This window comes from Physeter macrocephalus, chromosome 1 (assembly GCF_002837175.3).
Source record: "Physeter macrocephalus isolate SW-GA chromosome 1, ASM283717v5, whole genome shotgun sequence".
Taxonomy (NCBI): Eukaryota; Metazoa; Chordata; class Mammalia; order Artiodactyla; family Physeteridae; genus Physeter; species Physeter macrocephalus.
In genome coordinates this window covers 63,607,359-63,625,998 of record NC_041214.2, presented here as the reverse complement: position 1 = coordinate 63,625,998, position 18,640 = coordinate 63,607,359, and the positions used below count along the sequence as shown (strand labels likewise).

The window sequence follows — 18,640 nt, the reverse complement described above, 5'->3', positions numbered from 1 at the left end:
ATCCATTAACAGGCTCACTGTGTTCCCATAGGTGCATGACAGTGTACTGAGTATCATGTCATGATATACTCACTCTTCCATTCAGCCACCTTTTCTATTTTACCTTAGTTAAACAGTTCCAAAGATTCTGGTTATGTTCTGCAGGGCACTGTTCAATATGAGGCTAGATTATTCCATCTCCTTCTTCCACCTCAAGCTTGAGATAAGAAGAGAAACAGGGGCTTCCCTGGTGGCGCAGTGGTTGAGAGTCCGCCTGCCAATGCAGGGGACACGGGTTCGTGCCCCGGTCCGGGAAGATCCCACATGCTGCGGAGCGGCTGGGCCCGTGAGCCATGGCCGCTGAGCCTGCGCGTCCGGAGCCTGTGCTCCGCAACGGGAGAGGCCACAACAGTGAGAGGCCCGCGTACCACAAAAAAAAAAAAAAAAGAAGAGAAACAGGATGTCTTTCCTCTACTTTTTTTTTTTTTTGCCACACCACAAGCCATGCAGGACCTTAGTTCCACCGACCAAGGATCGAACCTGTGCCCCCTGCAGTGGAAGCATGGAGTCTTAACCACTGGACCACCAGGGAAGCCCCTGTTTCTCTACTTTCTGACTCAGTAATTTAAAAACTACAACTCAGACTTTCCTTGAGAGTTAGTTTAATTTACTGGGTTCTGGGGGAATTCTGCCGATCTCTTTTACCCTTTTCATAGAATTTTAAAACCTTTAATAGTACTATTAAGAAATATTTAAATATGTACATGTACTAATTATTAGCTCTCTGGTGTCTCCATTCCTCTAGGAAAGCAAGTAGAGGGTCACTAGCAATTGTCCAAAGGAGAGAAGGTGATTCTCCCTTTGAGCCTCTCACCCTGAGCCTCTAGGGAAAAACAGAATGAATCTCAAGCCTAATAGCTTCTTATTTTAAAAATGAATTCTATAAAAACACAAATAATGTCAAGAAATATCTGTTGCATGTCCACTAGGTACAAAGCCCTATATTTCATACAAAAAATGTAAAATGCAACTTTTGCCCCTGAGTCTAGTTGGGGCAGTCTACTTAGGAAGTTCACACATAAACCGGTGATAAATAATTCAAGATTACATAAAAATCTAAAGCACTAGGGCAGTACAAAACAAATTGCTAATTTTGTGGAAGAGCGAGTAAGAGCTATAGAAGTTCAGAGAAAGGAGTGATTATGTCCAGCTAGGGTGGAGAAAAAATTTTTTTTAATCTCTGATAGCAGTTATCTCAGAAGATAAGAGTGATATGAAACAGAAGCAGCTGTCTTTCATCTGGAGAGGACATTCTCAAGGCCTACCTAACTGAAAAAATGCTTTATGGAGGCCTAACTGAAAAAAAATCCTTTGTTAAGTTGTAAAGTCATAATGTAATTTCAAAGAGACCTGGGATCTCTGGCAAATTAACATGAGATAGGCCACAGGCTGCTATTTAGCCTTGTCAGGTCTGCTTTTCCTTACTGGAATCGAGACCTCCAAGACCCATTCCAATGTAGGATTGTAAGATTCTTGGACCCCTTGGAAACTTTTGGTTTGAAAACTTTACTAGACTGTGAGTTCATGTATAAAACTTCCCCAGCATCTAGCAAAGTCTATGGCGCTTGGTACGTGTAGGTTGACACTAGGATTCTCAAATCAGCTTTTCATTTATTGAACACGTTTTTTGAGGGTTTACTACATCATAGTCCCATGCTAGACATGCAGGTAGTAATATAAAAAACCTTGCCCTCAAGGAGCTCATACTAGCAGACATGTGTTAATGTAAAGGGCCAAGAGAATTCAGTGGGGGAAATAATAGGTCTTTTTTTGGGGGGGGGGGTGTTAATTTGTTTTAACAAATGATGCTAGAACAATTGAGTATCCATATACAGAAGAATGAAGTTGGACTTCTACCTAAACCATTTACAAAAATTAGCTCAAGATGGATCAAAGATTTAAGTATAAGAGCTAAAATTATAAAACTCTTAGAAAAAAACACAGCAGGAAATCTTTGTGACCTTAGATTAGACAATGGATTCTTAGATGGCCACCAAAAGCACAAATAACAAAAGAAAAAGATAAATTGAACTTCATCAAAATTTAAAATGTTGGTATTTCAAAGGACACAATCAAGAAAGAGAAAAGTCTTCCCATAGAATGGGGGAAAACATTTGCAAATCATATGTCTGATAAGGGACTAGTATTCAGATATATAAGTAACTCTTACAACTACAAAAGACAAATAACTTAATTTCTCTTTGTGGGCAAAGAATTTGAATAGACATTTCTCCAAAGAAGACATACAAATGGCCATAAAAGCATGAAAAATATTCATTATTAGTCATTAGAGAAATGCAACTCAATCACTTCATACCTACTAGGTTGACTATAATCAAAAGACGGATGATAACAAGTGTCGGCAAGGGTGTGCAGAAATTGGAACCCTCATACATTGCAGGTGGGAATGTGAAGAAGTGCAGCTACTTTGGAAAACAGTTTGACAGTTTCTCAAGATGTTAAACATTGAGTTACCATATGACTCAGCAATTCCTTTCCTAGTTATATAACCAAGAGAATTAAAAACATATGTCTGCACAAAAAGCAGTACACAAATGTTCATGTAAGCATTATTCACAGTAACTAAAAAGTGAAATCAAACCAAATGTCCATTAATTGAAGAATGGATAAACAAAATGTGGTATATCCCTAAAATGAAATAGTATTCATCTGTAAAAAGGAATGAAGTCCCAAAACACATGACAATGTGGATAAACCTTGAAAACATTAAGCTAAGCAAAAGAAGCCAGACACAAAAAGCTACATATTGTATAATTACATTCATATTAAATGTCCATAATAGACAAATCTATAGAGACAGAAAGCAGATTAGTGGTTGCCAGAGGTTTCAGGAAAGAGGGAATGGGGAGTGATTGCTTAAAGGTCTTGGAGTTTCTTCTGGGGTGATGAAAATATTCTGGAATTAGATAATAGTGATGGTTACATGACATTGTGAATATACACTGAGTTATATGAGTTAAACAGATGAATTTTATGTGAATTATATCTCAATTAAAAGTAAATACCGGGCTTCCCTGGTGGCGCAGTGGTTGAGAGTCCGCCTGCCGATGCAGGGGACACGGGTTCGTGCCCTGGTCCGGGAAGATCCCACATGCCGCGGAGCGGCTGGGCCGGTGAGCCATGGCGGCCTGTGAGCCATGGCCGCTGAGCCTGCGCGTCTGGAGCCTGTGCTCTGCAACGGGAGAGGCCACAACAGTGAGAGGCCCGCGTACCGCAAAAAAAAAAAAAAAAAAAAAAAGTAAATACCTGGTAAATATTATTAGAGGAGTATAAAAAGAGTACTATGAGAGCACTAACTCCATCTGGGTGAGGTTGTGAAGCCCAAAGGATGAAAAGGTTGAGCAGAATCTGAAGAATAATGCCAGATGACAATAGTGGGTGGAGAGGGTCAGCATATGGAAGAGGCCAGAGCATGTATTTTGCAGATGGACATCGGTTCCAAAGCTAATCCTGCCACTTACTAGCAGTATGACCTTGGACAGGTTACTTAATCCCACTAAAATGAGTACCCTCATCAGCAAAATGGAGGATAATGATACTTGCTTCATGGGTTTGCTGTGCAAATTAGATAGGATACTGTATGTAGAGCACTCAGTAAGGACAGTTGGCCCTCCATATTCTCAGGTTCCGCATCCACAGATTCAACCAACTGTAGATCGAAAATATAAAAAAAAAAAATTTCAGAAAGTTTCAAAAAGCAAAATTTGTATTTGCCATGTTCTGGCAACTATTTCATAGCATTTACACTGTATTTACAAATATTTACATTGCATTAGGTATTATAAGTAATCTGGAGATGATTTAAAGTATACAGAAGAATGCACATAGGTTATATGGAAATGCTACGCCATTTTATAGAAAAGAAGTGAGAACCCATGGATTTTGGTATCCGAGGGGGTCCTGGAACCAATTCACGGTGGATACCGGGTGACAACTGTATTTAACAAGTGTAGCCTTCTCTTTCACCTCTCAGCCTCCCTTTATTGCTATTTTAGGTGAATTAAAGTTGGGCGTAAAGGCAGGGCAGTGAAAAGGCCTAGCTTTTGTCTGCCTGATGAGAAATTTAATGAGGCTTAAGTATAAAGGCAGTTGGAAGCAGAGGAAGAAGGTGTTTTAGAGTCAGAAAATAAAGACTCTGTAAGCCACAGAAGGAGCTTTGGATTTAGTCCTAAATCACCTGAAATTTTAGGGAGAAGAGGAATGTAAAAACATTGGTTCTTTAGATGAGAGCCGAGGGAAGAATGGCCCAGAAGAGGCAAAAATTCTAGGACCTCAGGAGAGGACACAGATTCTTAACTTCATTAAGTAAAACCAATGCCTACATCTTAGAGGCACTTGATGAGGCTTATTTGCTGGTAATGAATTGCTAATGATTATTTGATGACAGATTTTCTAATTTTTCTTAAATTGCTTGATCCAGCAAGCATTTTGATAAAACCAAACCTTACATGATTCCAGCAAAAGAAGGTGCTTGCTTATTGTGGGGAGCAGTGCAGCTCCAGTCTGAGCACTATGTGGCAAAATTGAAAGCCTTGGTTCTAATTTTGACTCAAGCAGATTATGTAACTTGCTGTGTATTTATTTCCCTTTCAGAGAGTAAATGACGACAACTTTAACCTAACTGACTTCAAAATATTATGAAAATAAATAAACGTTTCAAAGCTCTTTGAAGTCCATTGATGGAAAGTACCCTTTAATCCAAAATTGCACTATGTAACTAGACAGTGAATTATTATTCTTTTCCTGAATCAATTTTTAGTGTTCCCCCTCCAGTCTTGCCCTTGAACATTTCTACAATTACAACAACAACAAAAAAAACCTTCTAAATTCTTATTCTGAGAAAAAGTCCCTGCAGTATATTGCAGTAAAACTTTAAACGTGTACATGGTGCATTGTAGTTACAAAACATTTTGACAAATACGATCACATTTCTGGTAAATATTACTGTTATCCCTGCTTTAGTTATGATGAACTTGGTGTTCAGAGAGGTTAATTGGATTGGCTAAGAGCACCCAGCTGGAAATGGGAAGGATCAGTGCTTAAACTCAGGTTCTTAACTCCAAATTTCAGGCCCTGCCCATCTTCCTGCATTAAACAAGACAAAGATTTATATACACAGATGTGGTTTATATCTTTCATCTGAAAAATTTAACTGGGGAATGAGCATTCATGATACCTAAATTAGGTTGGAAATGTATTAATCATGCTTTTTATTTTGTATATTTTATGATGCTTTGATATCTTGGTGGCCTTACTGACAGAGGAGAGGCTGCCCCTCCCAGGGCTTTTACCGCTAAAAATTATCCTAGAGATAGCAAATGATTCCTCTGTGAATGTGCCTTTCATATGCAAACCAACCAATCCAAAGCCCATATCCCCACTTCCTACTTTATTTAATTCTCATACACCAAGCCAGTATTTCCCCTGTTCTAAATCACCCCTCCCCACCCAGGCCCAGGTACTGGACAACTAGAGACCACCGCTATAGACCAGAGCCTGCTAAAAATATTCAAACTATCCAATCCCAAATTTACTTAAACTTTCGTATGCTGCCTCATCCATTCCTTTGTGGGCCATGCTTTCTCTTTCACTCCTTCTGCCTCCAGACTGACCCTGGTGATTCCCCATGTGGCCCTGCATGGTGTGGCATGCTCTCTTTTTTTGGGAACTGTAAATAATAAACTCTTATTTCAAAAGCAGTTGTCCTTGTGTCTGTCACCTTACCATACCTGATTAAAACAAATCCCAGGTGTGAATCAAGATAAGTGCAGTTGAACAATGTAGGAAGTTAGGGGCACTAACTTCTGTGCTGTCAAAAATTTGTGTATAACTTTACAGTTGACCTTCTGTATCCACAGTTCCACAACCACAGATTCAACCAATCACGTATCATGTAAGTACCATAGTATGCATTTACTGAAAAAAAATCCATGTAAAAAAATCCATGTAAAAGTGGACCTGCACAGTTCAAACTCATGATGTTCAAAGGTCAACTGTACAGTATTGTTTCTTAACTAAGAATAAGTAAAGAACTGAAGAAAAAAAGAAAGCAACACTCTATCCATCATGGACAGGAAGTGAAAGAACAAATACCCTTTTTTCAGTGTGTTACTTACACACTTATTTATTTCAACACATTTATTTAGAGCTACTATGGTGCCTGGCACTGTGCAAGGCACTGAGTATACAGTCATGAAGAAAACAGGTTTATTCCCTGTCCTTGTGAGATTCACAGTTTAGAGAGAAAAAATAAGCAAGAAAATAAGTGAAGAAACGCACAATTACAAACTGTGGTACCTGCTCCGAGGGAAATAAATATTGTGCAGTGATAGAGAATAATGGTGGGGAGAACTCTATAAATTGATCTGGAAAAACCTATCTAAAAAAAGACGTTTATGCAAAGAATTAAAGGGAAACAAGGAACTAGATTTGCAAAGTATGGAAAAGAATATTCCAGGATTGTATGGAAGGCCATGAGGTAAGCAAAGTGGCATCTTTGATGAACTGGAAGAAAACCACATACACTCACATGGAAGGATATACTATTAAGTGAAAATGGTTGCAAAAGAGTGTATATAGTCCAATACCATTTTTGATAAAGAGATACATATACTTATATGTATGTTAGTACATAGAAAATCAAAAAGAATATAAAATAAGCTGTTAATGATTATTTTTGGATGTGGATTGTAGTGGACTTTCACTTCCTATTTCATATATATTTCTGCATTATTTAGATTTCTGGACAATTTTGTATTCAGGATTTGCTAGAGGTAAATATTAAAATTAAGTTCTATATCATTGTATGCTTCTGTCACATAACTTTTCCCCAACTTTGCTAACTTTTCATTCCTGTTCACTAGCTTTGCTTGTTTCCTATAATGCATTTTGTTCTGCCTCCTGTTGTCTCTGGCATTTTATGTAATTAAGAGAGACTTATCTACCATAAATAGAACATTACAATTAAGATTTAATATGAAACTGATATGACACTGTTTATTTTAATACATTAGGAGCACACAGGCAAAAATCTATTCTCAGATACCGACACTAAATATTTTAAAATACAGCATATGCATGTTAAAAAATGTATCTGCTAACTAACTTTTAAAAGTAAGGGGGACTTCCCTGGTGGTCCAGTGGTAAAGAATCTACCTTACAATGCAGGGGACGCGGGTTTGATCCCTGGTCAAGGAACTAAGATCCCACATGCCTCAGGGCAACTAAGCCTCCGTGCCACAACTACTGAGCTCACGCACCTCAACTAGCGAGCCCGCCGTGCCACAAACTACAGAGCCCACGTGCTCTGGAACCCTCATACCACAACTACAGAGCCCATGCACCCTGGAGCCCACGTACCACAACTAGAGAAGAGAAAAACCCGTACACCGCAACTAGCGAGAAGCCCGCGCACCACAACGAAGATCCCGTGTGCCGCAACTAAGACCCAAAGCAGTCAAAAATAAATTAAATAAATAAATAAATAATAAATCTTAAAAAGAAAAAAGTAAGGACGGCCTCATAAAAATTGCATAACTTTTGGAAATACAATAGGAGGATTATTTTCCTTTACTTTAAGCATAATAATTTGTGGCAAAATTTAAAAATAATTACAGCTATGCCTAGTGAGCGTTTATTATGCTCCACTGTTTAGATACATTATTTCATCTTTTTTCAACATGTACAATAAGTGTGGTAGATACTGTCCCCATTTTTCAGATTAGCAAACTGGGGATTAGAGCAGTTAAGTAAACTTCATTTATTCAATGCATAATTATTGAGCACTTAATGCTTAAAGAACTAGGAATGTAGAAGTAAACAAAATGTGTAGTTTGTAACCTGGAGGTTGATGGGAGTGATAAATAAATAAACAAATATGGACATAACATAATGTGTGGAGCATTGAAGTGTCATGAAGATAAGTAAGTGAGATAAGGGAAGGAAAGTGACGAGAAGGGCACGTTGGGTTAGGTGGTGGGGAGTGAGCTCTGAGGAGATATTTGAGCAGAGTCCTGGATGAAGTGAGGAAGTGAGACCCGTGTAAAAGGCTTTCCCAACTGGGAAGTAGCAAGTGTGAGAAGGAAAAGCAAGGAGGCCAGAGTGGCTGGAGCAGAGTGAACAAGAGAAAACTCTCTGCTGAGTGTGACAGGCACTGGATGATTTGAGCAGGACAGTGATGTGATCTGATTTACAGCTGTAAAGCTTACTTAGACTGCTCTGCGGAGAGTAAATTACAGAGGAGCAAGAATAGAAGCCGGGTGACCTGTCAGGAGCCTATGGCAGTGGTCCAGGGGAGAGATGATGGTGGCTTCGTTTAGGCTGATAACTGTGGAGGTGGTGAGAAGTGTCAGATTGACTTGGTTTGTATTTTGATAATTTCATGCGTGTTCATGGTAGTGTGGCCAGAGATGAGGTTTTATTTGTATAGATATCTAAATTTTTCTTGAAAACAGTTGATTTACAGTGTTGTGTTAGTTTCAGGTGTACAGCAAAGTGATTCAGTTATGATGAGGTTATATTTTGGCGGTGGAGCTGATAGCATTGCAAGAGGTCACACAGCTAGAGAATGGCAAAGTCAGGATTCAAATCTAAGTTTGTCTGTTTCTACAGCTCTACGTAGCACAACTCTTCCAGGCTGCCACAATGCTAAGTAAACATTAAGCAAAAAGCAGAATGGAAGTGAAAGTCCATAGCAGCTTCAAGTGTTTATCGAGTACCTACATGCTTGAAATAAGGCTTCGTGGCACAAGGCAAAAAACTCCGGACTGGATGGATAGGAGGTTAGGAGATCAGAGTTCACATTCTGCTTTTGCCATGGATTCTTCCTCAGCATGGGTCACATGACGTCTAATGTCCCTTTAAGCTTTAAAGCTCCCCGTTTCTGCTATTCAGCATCTGGGGAAACATAGCCGACTAGTAACAGTGCCAACCACAGGTATACAAGGGAAGATAAGATTGATAAGCATATGATTAACATACTGATTATTGTAAGAGTAGATGAGAGGTGGCAGGACTAGACTGTCTTTTCAGTTTCAGTACCAGTTGCTTTAGTAAAAGTATTTGGTTTTAGTATACTGTATTACTTTCAAGGAAAAGAGAAAGCAAGTCCATATACTGTGTCATTCCAACCTACAGGATATACTAGAATTTTAGTCCTCATTCATCCAAATATTCAAGCATTCATTCCCTCAACAAGCATTTAAAACCTATTGAGTATTAGGCATACTCAGTAACATTTATTGAACAAATTCAGGTGAAGGAAGACTTTGATAAAAATTTAAAAAAGAAAAAAAGAGAACTTTTTTAGACTTTTCATTTGGTTTTTTAAGGCTGTACAACAATCTTTAAGGTGTGTTGTCCCTCTTTTTTTTCACATTATAAAACTAAGATCCCCCCCAAAAAAAGCAACTAAGACCCAGCACAACCAAATAAATAAATAAATAAATAACAAAACAAAACAACAACAAAAAAAAACTAAAACGTGAAGCAGTTTCCCAAGGAGGGTCAGTACTTTACCAGAATTCAAATCTGGGTTACTTGACCTTCTGTCTCACCATATAGGATATTAGGACAGCAATCAAGTCTAGTTGGGGTGTAGGACAGTGTATGTACTATATTAACTACCCTGCAAGTGTCCAGCACGAGGTGATCAGTGATTTAGAACACAGGTCAGCATACTTTCTCTGTCAAGTGGACCATTTCAGTGTCTGTTGCAACTACTCAACTCTGCCCTTGAAACACAAAAGCAGCTGTAGACAATACATAAACGAGTGAGTATTGCTGTGTTCCAATAAGACCTAATTTATGGACACTGAAATATAAATTTCACATAATTCTCACTCGTCACAAAATATTCTTCCTTAGATATTTTTTCAATCATTAGAAAATGTAGAAACCATTCTTAGCTTGAGGGCTGTATAAAAACAAGCGGCAGGCTGGATTTGGCCTGTGGGCTTGTGTTAGTCAGTTTGGGCTGCTATAATAAATACCACAGACTGGGTGGTTTAAACAACAAACAATTATATCTCACAGTTCTAGAGAGTGGGAAGTCCAGGATCAAGGTGCTGGCAAATGTGGTGTCTGGTGAGAAACTTCTTCCCAGTTTGCAGACAATGGCCACCTTGTTGCTGTATCCTCACATGGTGGAGAGAGATCATCTCTCTCATCTTTCTTCTTCTAAGAGCACTAATCCCATTTATAAAGGTTCATCTCTGATGACCTAATTACCTCCCAAAGTTTCCAGATACCATCACATTGGGGAGGGATTAGGGCTTCAACATTTGAAGGCTGGGGGGACAAAAATACTCACTCCATAGCAGTTAGTGAGGGGAGCTCCAGCATCCACGAAGGGCTCTGTGATCGCTCTTCTCTGTAGGCCAGACCTTACCGTGGGAACTGTAGCCACTGAATTGGGGAACCTAAATGCAATAGGAGTAATTGGATCCTAGGGTTGCAGGGACCAAGTGGCAGCACTGGTGGACAGCAGAGTCAAAGCAGCAATCAAAATAGTCTGACTTGTGCAGACCTATGTCATTGGCTAGTTGATCATGGTATTCCTAGAAGTGAAACAGATAGGAAACCTACTAAATTCTTACTTGAACAGTATCAGTAGAAAAATTCTAGGTCAAGTAAACAAAAGTCTAACCTGAATCATAAAAAGAGAGTCATATCCCTTCATCAATTCCCAGACTTGAGCTGGTTTACAGACCTCAGTACCCCTTAAATAAAGGAGAGCTACATCCCTGACAGAAAGGACACTGGTACACCAGCCAAAGTTTATACAGTTAATCTTTCTCCAGACTTCACCAAAGGGACCCACAACCTTTTAGCAGGGTAACTGTGCACTGAAAAAGAAATAATCAGACCATTTGGGGACTACTGGATGCTGGCTCTGAACTGACATTAATTCCAGGAGATCAAACATCACTGTGGTTTACCAGTTACAGAAGGGGCTTATGGAAGTCAGTTGATTGAAGGAGTTTTATCTCAAGTTTGTCTCACAGTGGGCCCAGTGGGTCCCCAAACCCATCCTATGGTTATTTCCCTAGTCCTGGAATGAGGAATTAGAATAGATACACTGAGGGATTTCCCTGGTGGTCCAGTGGTAAAGAATCCGCCTTCCAGTGCAGAGGACACAGGTTCGATCCCTGGTGGGGGAACTAAGATCCCGCATGCCGCGGGGCAACTAAGCCCACGTGCCGCAAACACAGAACCTGTGCGTCCTGGAGCCCACGCGCCACAACTAGAGAGAAACCCACACGCTGCAACGAAAGATCCCACGTGCCGCAACTAAGACCCGACACAGCCCCCTCCCCCGCCAAAAAAGAATAGATACACTGTGCACCTGGCAGAATCACCACATTGGTTCCCTGACCTGTGGAGTGAGGACTGGTATGGTGGTAAAAGTCAAGTGGAAGCCAGTAGAACTGCCTCTACCTAGGAAAATAGTAAATCAAAAGCAATACCGTATTCCTGGAGGGATTGCAGAGATTAGTGCCACCACATCCACACTCAACTTGCCTGTTGGCCTGTGCAGAAGGCAGACAGATTTTGGAGAATGACAGTGGATTACTCTAAGCTTGACCAGTTGGTGACTTCAATTGCAGCTGCTGTACCAGATGTGGTTTTTATTGGTTGGGCAAACTAATATATCCCCTGGTACCTAGTATGCAACTATTGATCTGACAAATGCTTTTTTCTTGATACCTGTTAGTAAAGACCACCAGAAGCAGTTTGTTTTCAGCTGGCAAGGCCAGCAATACACCTTCACAATCCTACATCAGGGCTAAATCAACCCTGCAGCCCTATGTCATGATTAGTTTGCAAGAATTTTGATCACCTTTTTCTTTTTTTCTTTTTTTTTTAAGGGTTTTTTTTTTTAGTTTATTTATATATACATATAAATTTTTCTTTTGTAAAAGTAAATGCAACACATAAACATTCAGGATTGATCCCAATCTTTTGGAGTCAGGGAGGAAGTGTTTGATTGAATCACCATGCAGGTTACATTCATCTTCCACTGGAATGACTAAAGCCCCCAGTCACCTGAACAGAACAGTGCCCAGCTAGCCTCTGGGAACACAAATAGGCTCTCTTGCTTCTCCTCATTGGTCACACCTTGGCATGGTTCCTCCCTATCCCCTACTCAAGCAGGTCCTTAGTAATAAACCACTAGCAATGCCCTGCCCCAGTTACAACGCTCTTGGATAAGTCTTCCCTTAGCTTGGACTGAGGACCATGTCCCAGAGGTGCCATTCTGACTAGACTGTATGAAGGGAGTGGGTGCAAGAGATAAAATGGCTAAAATGAAATTGGGAGCCGCTGCTCCCCATCTGCAGCTACAGCTTAAGATGCCTACAGATGTCGTCAGTGTGACATGTGCAGGGGAGAGGTGCAGAGGAATGGATGGGCTTGGGAGGAAGGGTAATCCTTGGGAAAGTTATCTGCTGCTCGACCTCACTTCTTGTCCTTGCCCTGGGCAGCCACAGCCTCCATGGCTTTACGCACGGTCTCTTCATCACCCAGGAACTGCATTGGCTTGATGGGCTTCAAGTTCTTGTCCAATTCATAGACAATGGGAATGCCAGTCGGCAGGTTCAGCTCCATGATAGCCTCCTCGGAGAGACCCTCCAGGTGCTTGACAATGCCCCGAAGGCTGTTGCCATGGGCTGCGATCAGTACTCGTTTCCCCTCCTTGATCTGGGGAACTATTTCTTCATTCCAAAAGGGCAGAGCTCTGGCAATAGTGTCCTTCAGACTCTCACAGGAGGGCAGCTGATCTTCAGTGAGGTCTGCATACCTACGATCCTTACTGATGTTGCTATAGAAGGGATGGTCGGGCTCCATCGGAGGTGGTGGGACATCATAGGAGCGCCTCCAGATCTTTACCTGGGCCTCACCGTGCTTGGCAGCAGTTTCTGCCTTATTGAGGCCAGTCAGACCCCCATAGTGTCGCTCATTAAGGCGCCAAGTCCTCACCACTGGCAGCCACATTTGGTCAATGGCATCCAGCACTGTCCAGAGGGTCCGAATTGCTCTCTTCTGCACTGAGGTGAAGCAGATGTCAAACTCATAGCCAGCATCTCGCAGCGCCTGCCTACCGCGCTTCGCCTCCTCGTGCCCGGCCGGGCTCAGGTCGGCGTCGTACCAGTCGCTGAAACGATTCTCCAGGTTCCAGGCGTTCTCGCCGTGCCGGATCAGCACCAGCTTGTAGGCGGCCATGGCTGCGGCTCGGGGTGCGGCGCAGACTGGGGCCACCTTTTTCTTTCACATCATATCACGCTGGTCCACTGGTCCATTACATTGACGACATTATGCTGATCGGACATAGTGTGCAAAAAGTAGCAACTGCTCAACTTATTGGTAAGACATTTGTGTGTCAGAAGGTGGGAAATAAATCTGAGAAAAATTCAGCAACATTTCTTCTTCCATGCCAGTGAAATTTCTAGGAGGTCCAGAGGTGTGGGGCATGTTGAAATATCCCTTCTAAGGTGAAGGATAAATTGTTGCATCTGGCCCCTCCTACAAACAAAAAAAAAGTCTAACACCTAGAGGGCCTCTTTGGATTTTGGAGGCAACATATTCCTTATTTGGGTGTGTTACTCCATCCCAAGTGGTAGTGCCAGATAGGAATGCTGTTTGGAGCCTTCGACAGGACCCTATACTGAAATCACAGCACAGGTCCTCAGGATTTTGGAACAAAGCCCTATCATCCTCTGCAGATAACTACTCTCCTTTTGAGAAACAGCTCTTGGCCTGCTACTGGACCTTAGTAGAGACTGAATGCTTAACTATGGGTCACCAAGTTACCATGCAAGCTGCTCATTGTGAACTGAGTGTCATCTGGTCCACCAGACTGTAAGGTTGGGTGTGAATAGCAGCACTCCACCATCAAATGGAAGTGGACTATACATGATAGGGCTGAGCAGGCCTTGAGGCACAAGTGAGTTACATGAAGAAGTGGCCCAAATGCCCATGGTCCCCATTCCTGCTATACTGTCTTCTCTCTCCACCATGTGAGGATTCAGTGAGAAGGTGGCTGTCTGCAAATCAGGACGAGGGCCCTCACTGGACACTGAATCTGCCTGCACCGTGACCCTGGACTTCCCAGCCTCCAGAACTGTGAGAAATAAATGTTTGTTTAAGCTGCCCAGTCCATGGCCTCTGTCATAGCCGCCCAAACTGACTAAGACAGAAATAGTAGTTTGCCAATCCCTGATCTAGCATTCAGATGAGCACTGTCCAATAGAACTTTCTGTAATGATAGAAATGTTCTATATCTACACTGTACAATATAGGTGCCACTAGCCACATACGGCTATTGAGCACTTGAAGTGTGACTAGTGCAACAAAGGAAGAAAAATTTTAATCTATCCTTCTTTTTCATTCCTGGAGCCTTTTACCATTTCTCTAAGGATTAATACAGTTTCCCAACTAGTTTCTCTGTCTCCAGTTTTACTTTCCTCCAATCCATCCTTGCTAGAGGGATTTTTCTAAAATCATATACGATGCTGGCACTTCTCCAAAGCAACGTTTCCTGGAAACTTTAGAAAGAAGTTCAGCCTGTTAGCATGACACATAAATCTCTTCATTAGGAAATCACAAAGAGGTAAAACACCTTCCTCTGTTTCATCAGATAAGTGATGATAAATTTCTTGAAGGTAGTCCTTTATCATACTTTGTCTTCACTGACATTTCACACAGTGGCTTGCTGAATGATGCAAACTTGATTTTGGCCATGGAACGCTTAAGTTAGAACCCCATTTCTGGTACAGTCTAGCAGTCACCACAGGCATTTAATCACCTTGAGTCTCGTTATATTTCTTTTTTAAAAAATAAATTTATTTATTTTATTTATTTATTTTTGGCTGTGTTGGGTCTTCATTGCTGTGCACGGGCTTTCTCTAATTGCAGCGAGCGGGGGTTACTCTTCATTGCGGTGCGCGGGCTTCTCATTGTGGTGGCTTCTCTTGTTGCAGAACACGGTCTCTAGGCACGCGGGCTTCAGTAGTTGCAGCACGCGGGCTCAGTAGTTGTGGCTTGCGGGCTCTAGAGCACAGGCTCAGTAGTTGTGGCGCATGGGCTTAGTTGCTCTGAGGGATCTTGCCTCAGATGTGGGATCTTCCCAGACCAGGGCTCGAACCCATGTCCCCTGCATTGGCAGGTGGATTCTCAACCACTGCGCCACCAGGGAAGCGCGAGCCTCATTATATTTCTGTGCTAAATGAAAATGATAACTAGGATTGTTGTGATGATCAAATGAGTTTGTGGAAATCCTCTGCTTTTAGTAAAAGACTATACAAATGCTAGTTGTTGTTATAATAAATATTGGGTTTTGAAATGTTTCTAAAAAGCAGTACTGGGGATTTTCTGGAGGTCCAGCGGTTAGGACTTGGCACTCTCATTGCCGGGGCTGGGTTCCATCCCTGGTCCGGGAACTAAGCTCCTGCAAGCCACTGCCAAAAAAAAAATAAATAAATAAAATAAAAAATAAAAAAAATTTAAAAAAAAGCAGTACTGGCCTGATTTTACCTAATATATGTTCTGACTTTTAAAGCCAATCTGCATGCGATGACAATATAGATATAGGCCTTAGATGTTCAAAGGAAAGAGGGATGAAAAGGCACAATTTTGGCCCATTTATTCCAAACATTCCTTTGGATTATGCATTTTTCATGTTTAGGTCTAAGACTGCTTTTTTTTTTTTTTTTTTTTTTTGGTGGTATGCGGGCCTCCCTCCGCTGCGGCGAGCCTCGTTATATTTCTTTTTTAAAAAATAAATTTATTTATTTTATTTATTTATTTTTGGCGGTGTTGGGTCTTCATTGCTGTGCACGGGCTTTCTCTAATTGCAGCGAGCGGGGGTTACTCTTCATTGCGGTGCGCGGGCTTCTCATTGTGGTGGCTTCTCTTGTTGCAGAACACGGTCTCTAGGCACGCGGGCTTCAGTAGTTGCAGCACGCGGGCTCAGTAGTTGTGGCTTGCGGGCTCTAGAGCACAGGCTCAGTAGTTGTGGCGCATGGGCTTAGTTGCTCTGAGGGATCTTGCCTCAGATGTGGGATCTTCCCAGACCAGGGCTCGAACCCATGTCCCCTGCATTGGCAGGTGGATTCTCAACCACTGCGCCACCAGGGAAGCGCGAGCCTCATTATATTTCTGTGCTAAATGAAAATGATAACTAGGATTGTTGTGATGATCAAATGAGTTTGTGGAAATCCTCTGCTTTTAGTAAAAGACTATACAAATGCTAGTTGTTGTTATAATAAATATTGGGTTTTGAAATGTTTCTAAAAAGCAGTACTGGGGATTTTCTGGAGGTCCAGCGGTTAGGACTTGGCACTCTCATTGCCGGGGCTGGGTTCCATCCCTGGTCCGGGAACTAAGCTCCTGCAAGCCACTGCCAAAAAAAAAATAAATAAATAAAATAAAAAATAAAAAAAATTTAAAAAAAAGCAGTACTGGCCTGATTTTACCTAATATATGTTCTGACTTTTAAAGCCAATCTGCATGCGATGACAATATAGATATAGGCCTTAGATGCGCGAACTCGGTTCCCCTGCATCGGCAGGCGGACGCGCAACCACTGCGCCACCAGGGAAGCCCTAAGACTGCTTTCTTCAGTTTTGTTTTACTAAACAAAAATGTCAGCAATACCAATAGACAGTTTTTTTTTTTTTTGGCCACACAGCATGCAGGATCTTAGTTCCCCAACCAGGGATCGAACCCACACCCCTTGCATTGGAAGAGTGGACTCTTAACCACTGGACCACCAAGGAAGTCCCAACAGTTGATTCTTGAGAGTTAAATGACAATGGCATCATATGAGCAGCTCAGAAAAGAAAAAGTAGTAATATCTTATTTTTAGGCATCTACAGGGACTTTTCAAAGGGGACTTTCTCAGTGAGTTCTCCTAGGAGTAGGAGGAAGGGCACTGCTCTAGATAAGAAAATAAGGTAAAGAAACAATGTTATCATACAGGGAGAAGTGGTAAAGGACAATTTACCTTACATAGGCAGTAGTCTCTTACCTTCCCTAGGGACATCCTGATCACAGGATTTATAAGATTAAGTATACTTTTCATTAGACCATATTACACTTTGCGATGAATTTATATCACTAATTCATTTCTCAGTTCTTGACATGCGACTCCACCATCTTAAAAAGTGGAAAAAGAAGGCACTGTTTGTGATCAGTATGCTGTTTTTGGTGAAGGACAGTAAAGATTTATTATTCCTTGAACTTAAGGTTGCCAAAGCGCTTGATGGATCTGTGTCAGATCACTTAGAATGTGTGGCTATCTCTGTATAACCCACTTCACTCTCCAGATTAAGATTTGTTGGAAGACAGGGACTTGTTTCACTCAAATTTGCATGTTTGTCTCATGCTGCTTCAGATTAGTTGCCATATGCGTAGAATATAGTAAATTACATTAGCAAACTGGTGGCCATTCCTGCTTGTTCCCTGCGGTATGCAAGTTTGCAATCTTCACTAACCACTCAGTAAATTCATGTCAAACACATGAATGATATTCATAGGGTAATCATGATGATTCCTTAACCGTCCACCTTATGGGGATCTAGAACACTATCTTTGAGCCCAAGAGAGGAATTGCCGGTTCCATCCCCAAACTGCCATGCGCCGCAGTTAACAAACCCTGCAGCTACCATGGCATTTCCTTTCACTCTGACACCTCATCATCCAATCTTCGTGGTATTCTCTTCCATCTCACTCTTTGCAGTTCACATAGGCTTTGATATATTTTAGATGTTCTTAAAAATTTTAACAGTCTAATCAGAACTTTTCATATCTTGGTTACAGACCCCCTCCCCAAGAGGAAGAAGACCCTAGGCAAGAGAAAGCGATCGCGGGGGGTGGTGAGACACTGGTATCTAAATTGGAAACCTGGTCACTTTCCACAGCAAGCAAGGCTTGAACTGGGAGGGGGGATTGGAAGACAAGGACCCCACGTGACCTCGGGGGCCCGAGGCTAGCCGACCCCGCCCCCTCTCTCGCCGCCGCCGGGGGGCGCATGCGCAGCCCATGGTAGTGATGGAGGAGAGAAGATGGCGGAAGCGGAGTGAGTTACTTGCTGGTGACTAATGTCGTAACCGGGGGGCGAGTGGGGGGCAGCGACACGTCCTCTTGAGTTCAGGGCTCTTTCGCGGGCAGTGCGGGGAAAGGGGGACATGAGAGCTTTCTTATCGTGGAGGAGCCCGCTTGGCCCTTGTGGGGAGACGGAGGAGAACTGTAAGGGTCCAGTTACCTCCAGGCGGGAGCGCCCCTTCCGCCGTCTGGCCCGGGATCTGCGGGGCCCTGTGCGCAGGGTCGTCCCTCGGACCCCGACCGTAGGAATCTTCCGGAAGATGAGCCCGAGTGGGCCCCTCAGGCGCTGTCATCACTGCAAGTGGGCCCCGCGGGCAGCCTTGTGACGGCTGCCGCGCCGGGGGCCCGCGGAGGCTGGGTAGGGCTGGGCGGGCACTGCCAGGCCTCCTTCGCGCTCGCCTCCTTCCCCCCCCCACCCCGCCCAGCGCCACCCCACTGCTTCTCAGTGGGAGAACGCGAGACGTGGGGCTGCTCACCG

At 42.4% G+C, this 18,640-nt stretch overlaps 2 protein-coding genes and 1 long non-coding RNA gene across 12 annotated transcripts in view; 1 reads left to right on the top strand and 2 right to left on the bottom strand.

Moving 5' to 3' along the window:
- Nucleotides 1-3,609: 3,609 nt before the first annotated feature.
- On the bottom strand, nt 3,610-18,511 carry LOC112065039 (uncharacterized). Its single transcript, XR_002891799.3, has 4 exons — nt 18,323-18,511; nt 10,370-10,616; nt 8,782-8,955; nt 3,610-3,709 (listed from the first exon to the last, which is right to left on the bottom strand). It is a non-coding gene; the product is annotated as an uncharacterized lncRNA (long non-coding RNA).
- On the bottom strand, nt 11,951-13,309 carry LOC102980431 (phosphoglycerate mutase 1). The gene has a single exon (XM_024124367.2). It carries the CDS (start codon nt 13,279-13,281, stop codon nt 12,517-12,519), a length of 765 nt encoding a protein of 254 aa, XP_023980135.1. The 5' UTR covers nt 13,282-13,309; the 3' UTR covers nt 11,951-12,516.
- The window catches only part of PHC3 (polyhomeotic homolog 3), an 88,339-nt gene continuing 87,752 nt past the window's right edge, over nt 18,054-18,640 (top strand). For 9 of the 10 annotated variants that reach the window (XR_008616926.1, XR_003680284.1, XR_003680285.2 and 6 more), the window contains exon 1: nt 18,054-18,136. Coding sequence is in view for 7 of the 10 variants with exons in the window: in XM_028491095.2 (XP_028346896.1) it covers nt 18,123-18,136 (14 nt within the window). In the remaining 3 variants the exon portion in view is untranslated. The remainder of the gene's footprint in view (nt 18,137-18,640) is intronic. The other variant, XM_024124361.2, reaches the window with a different exon arrangement.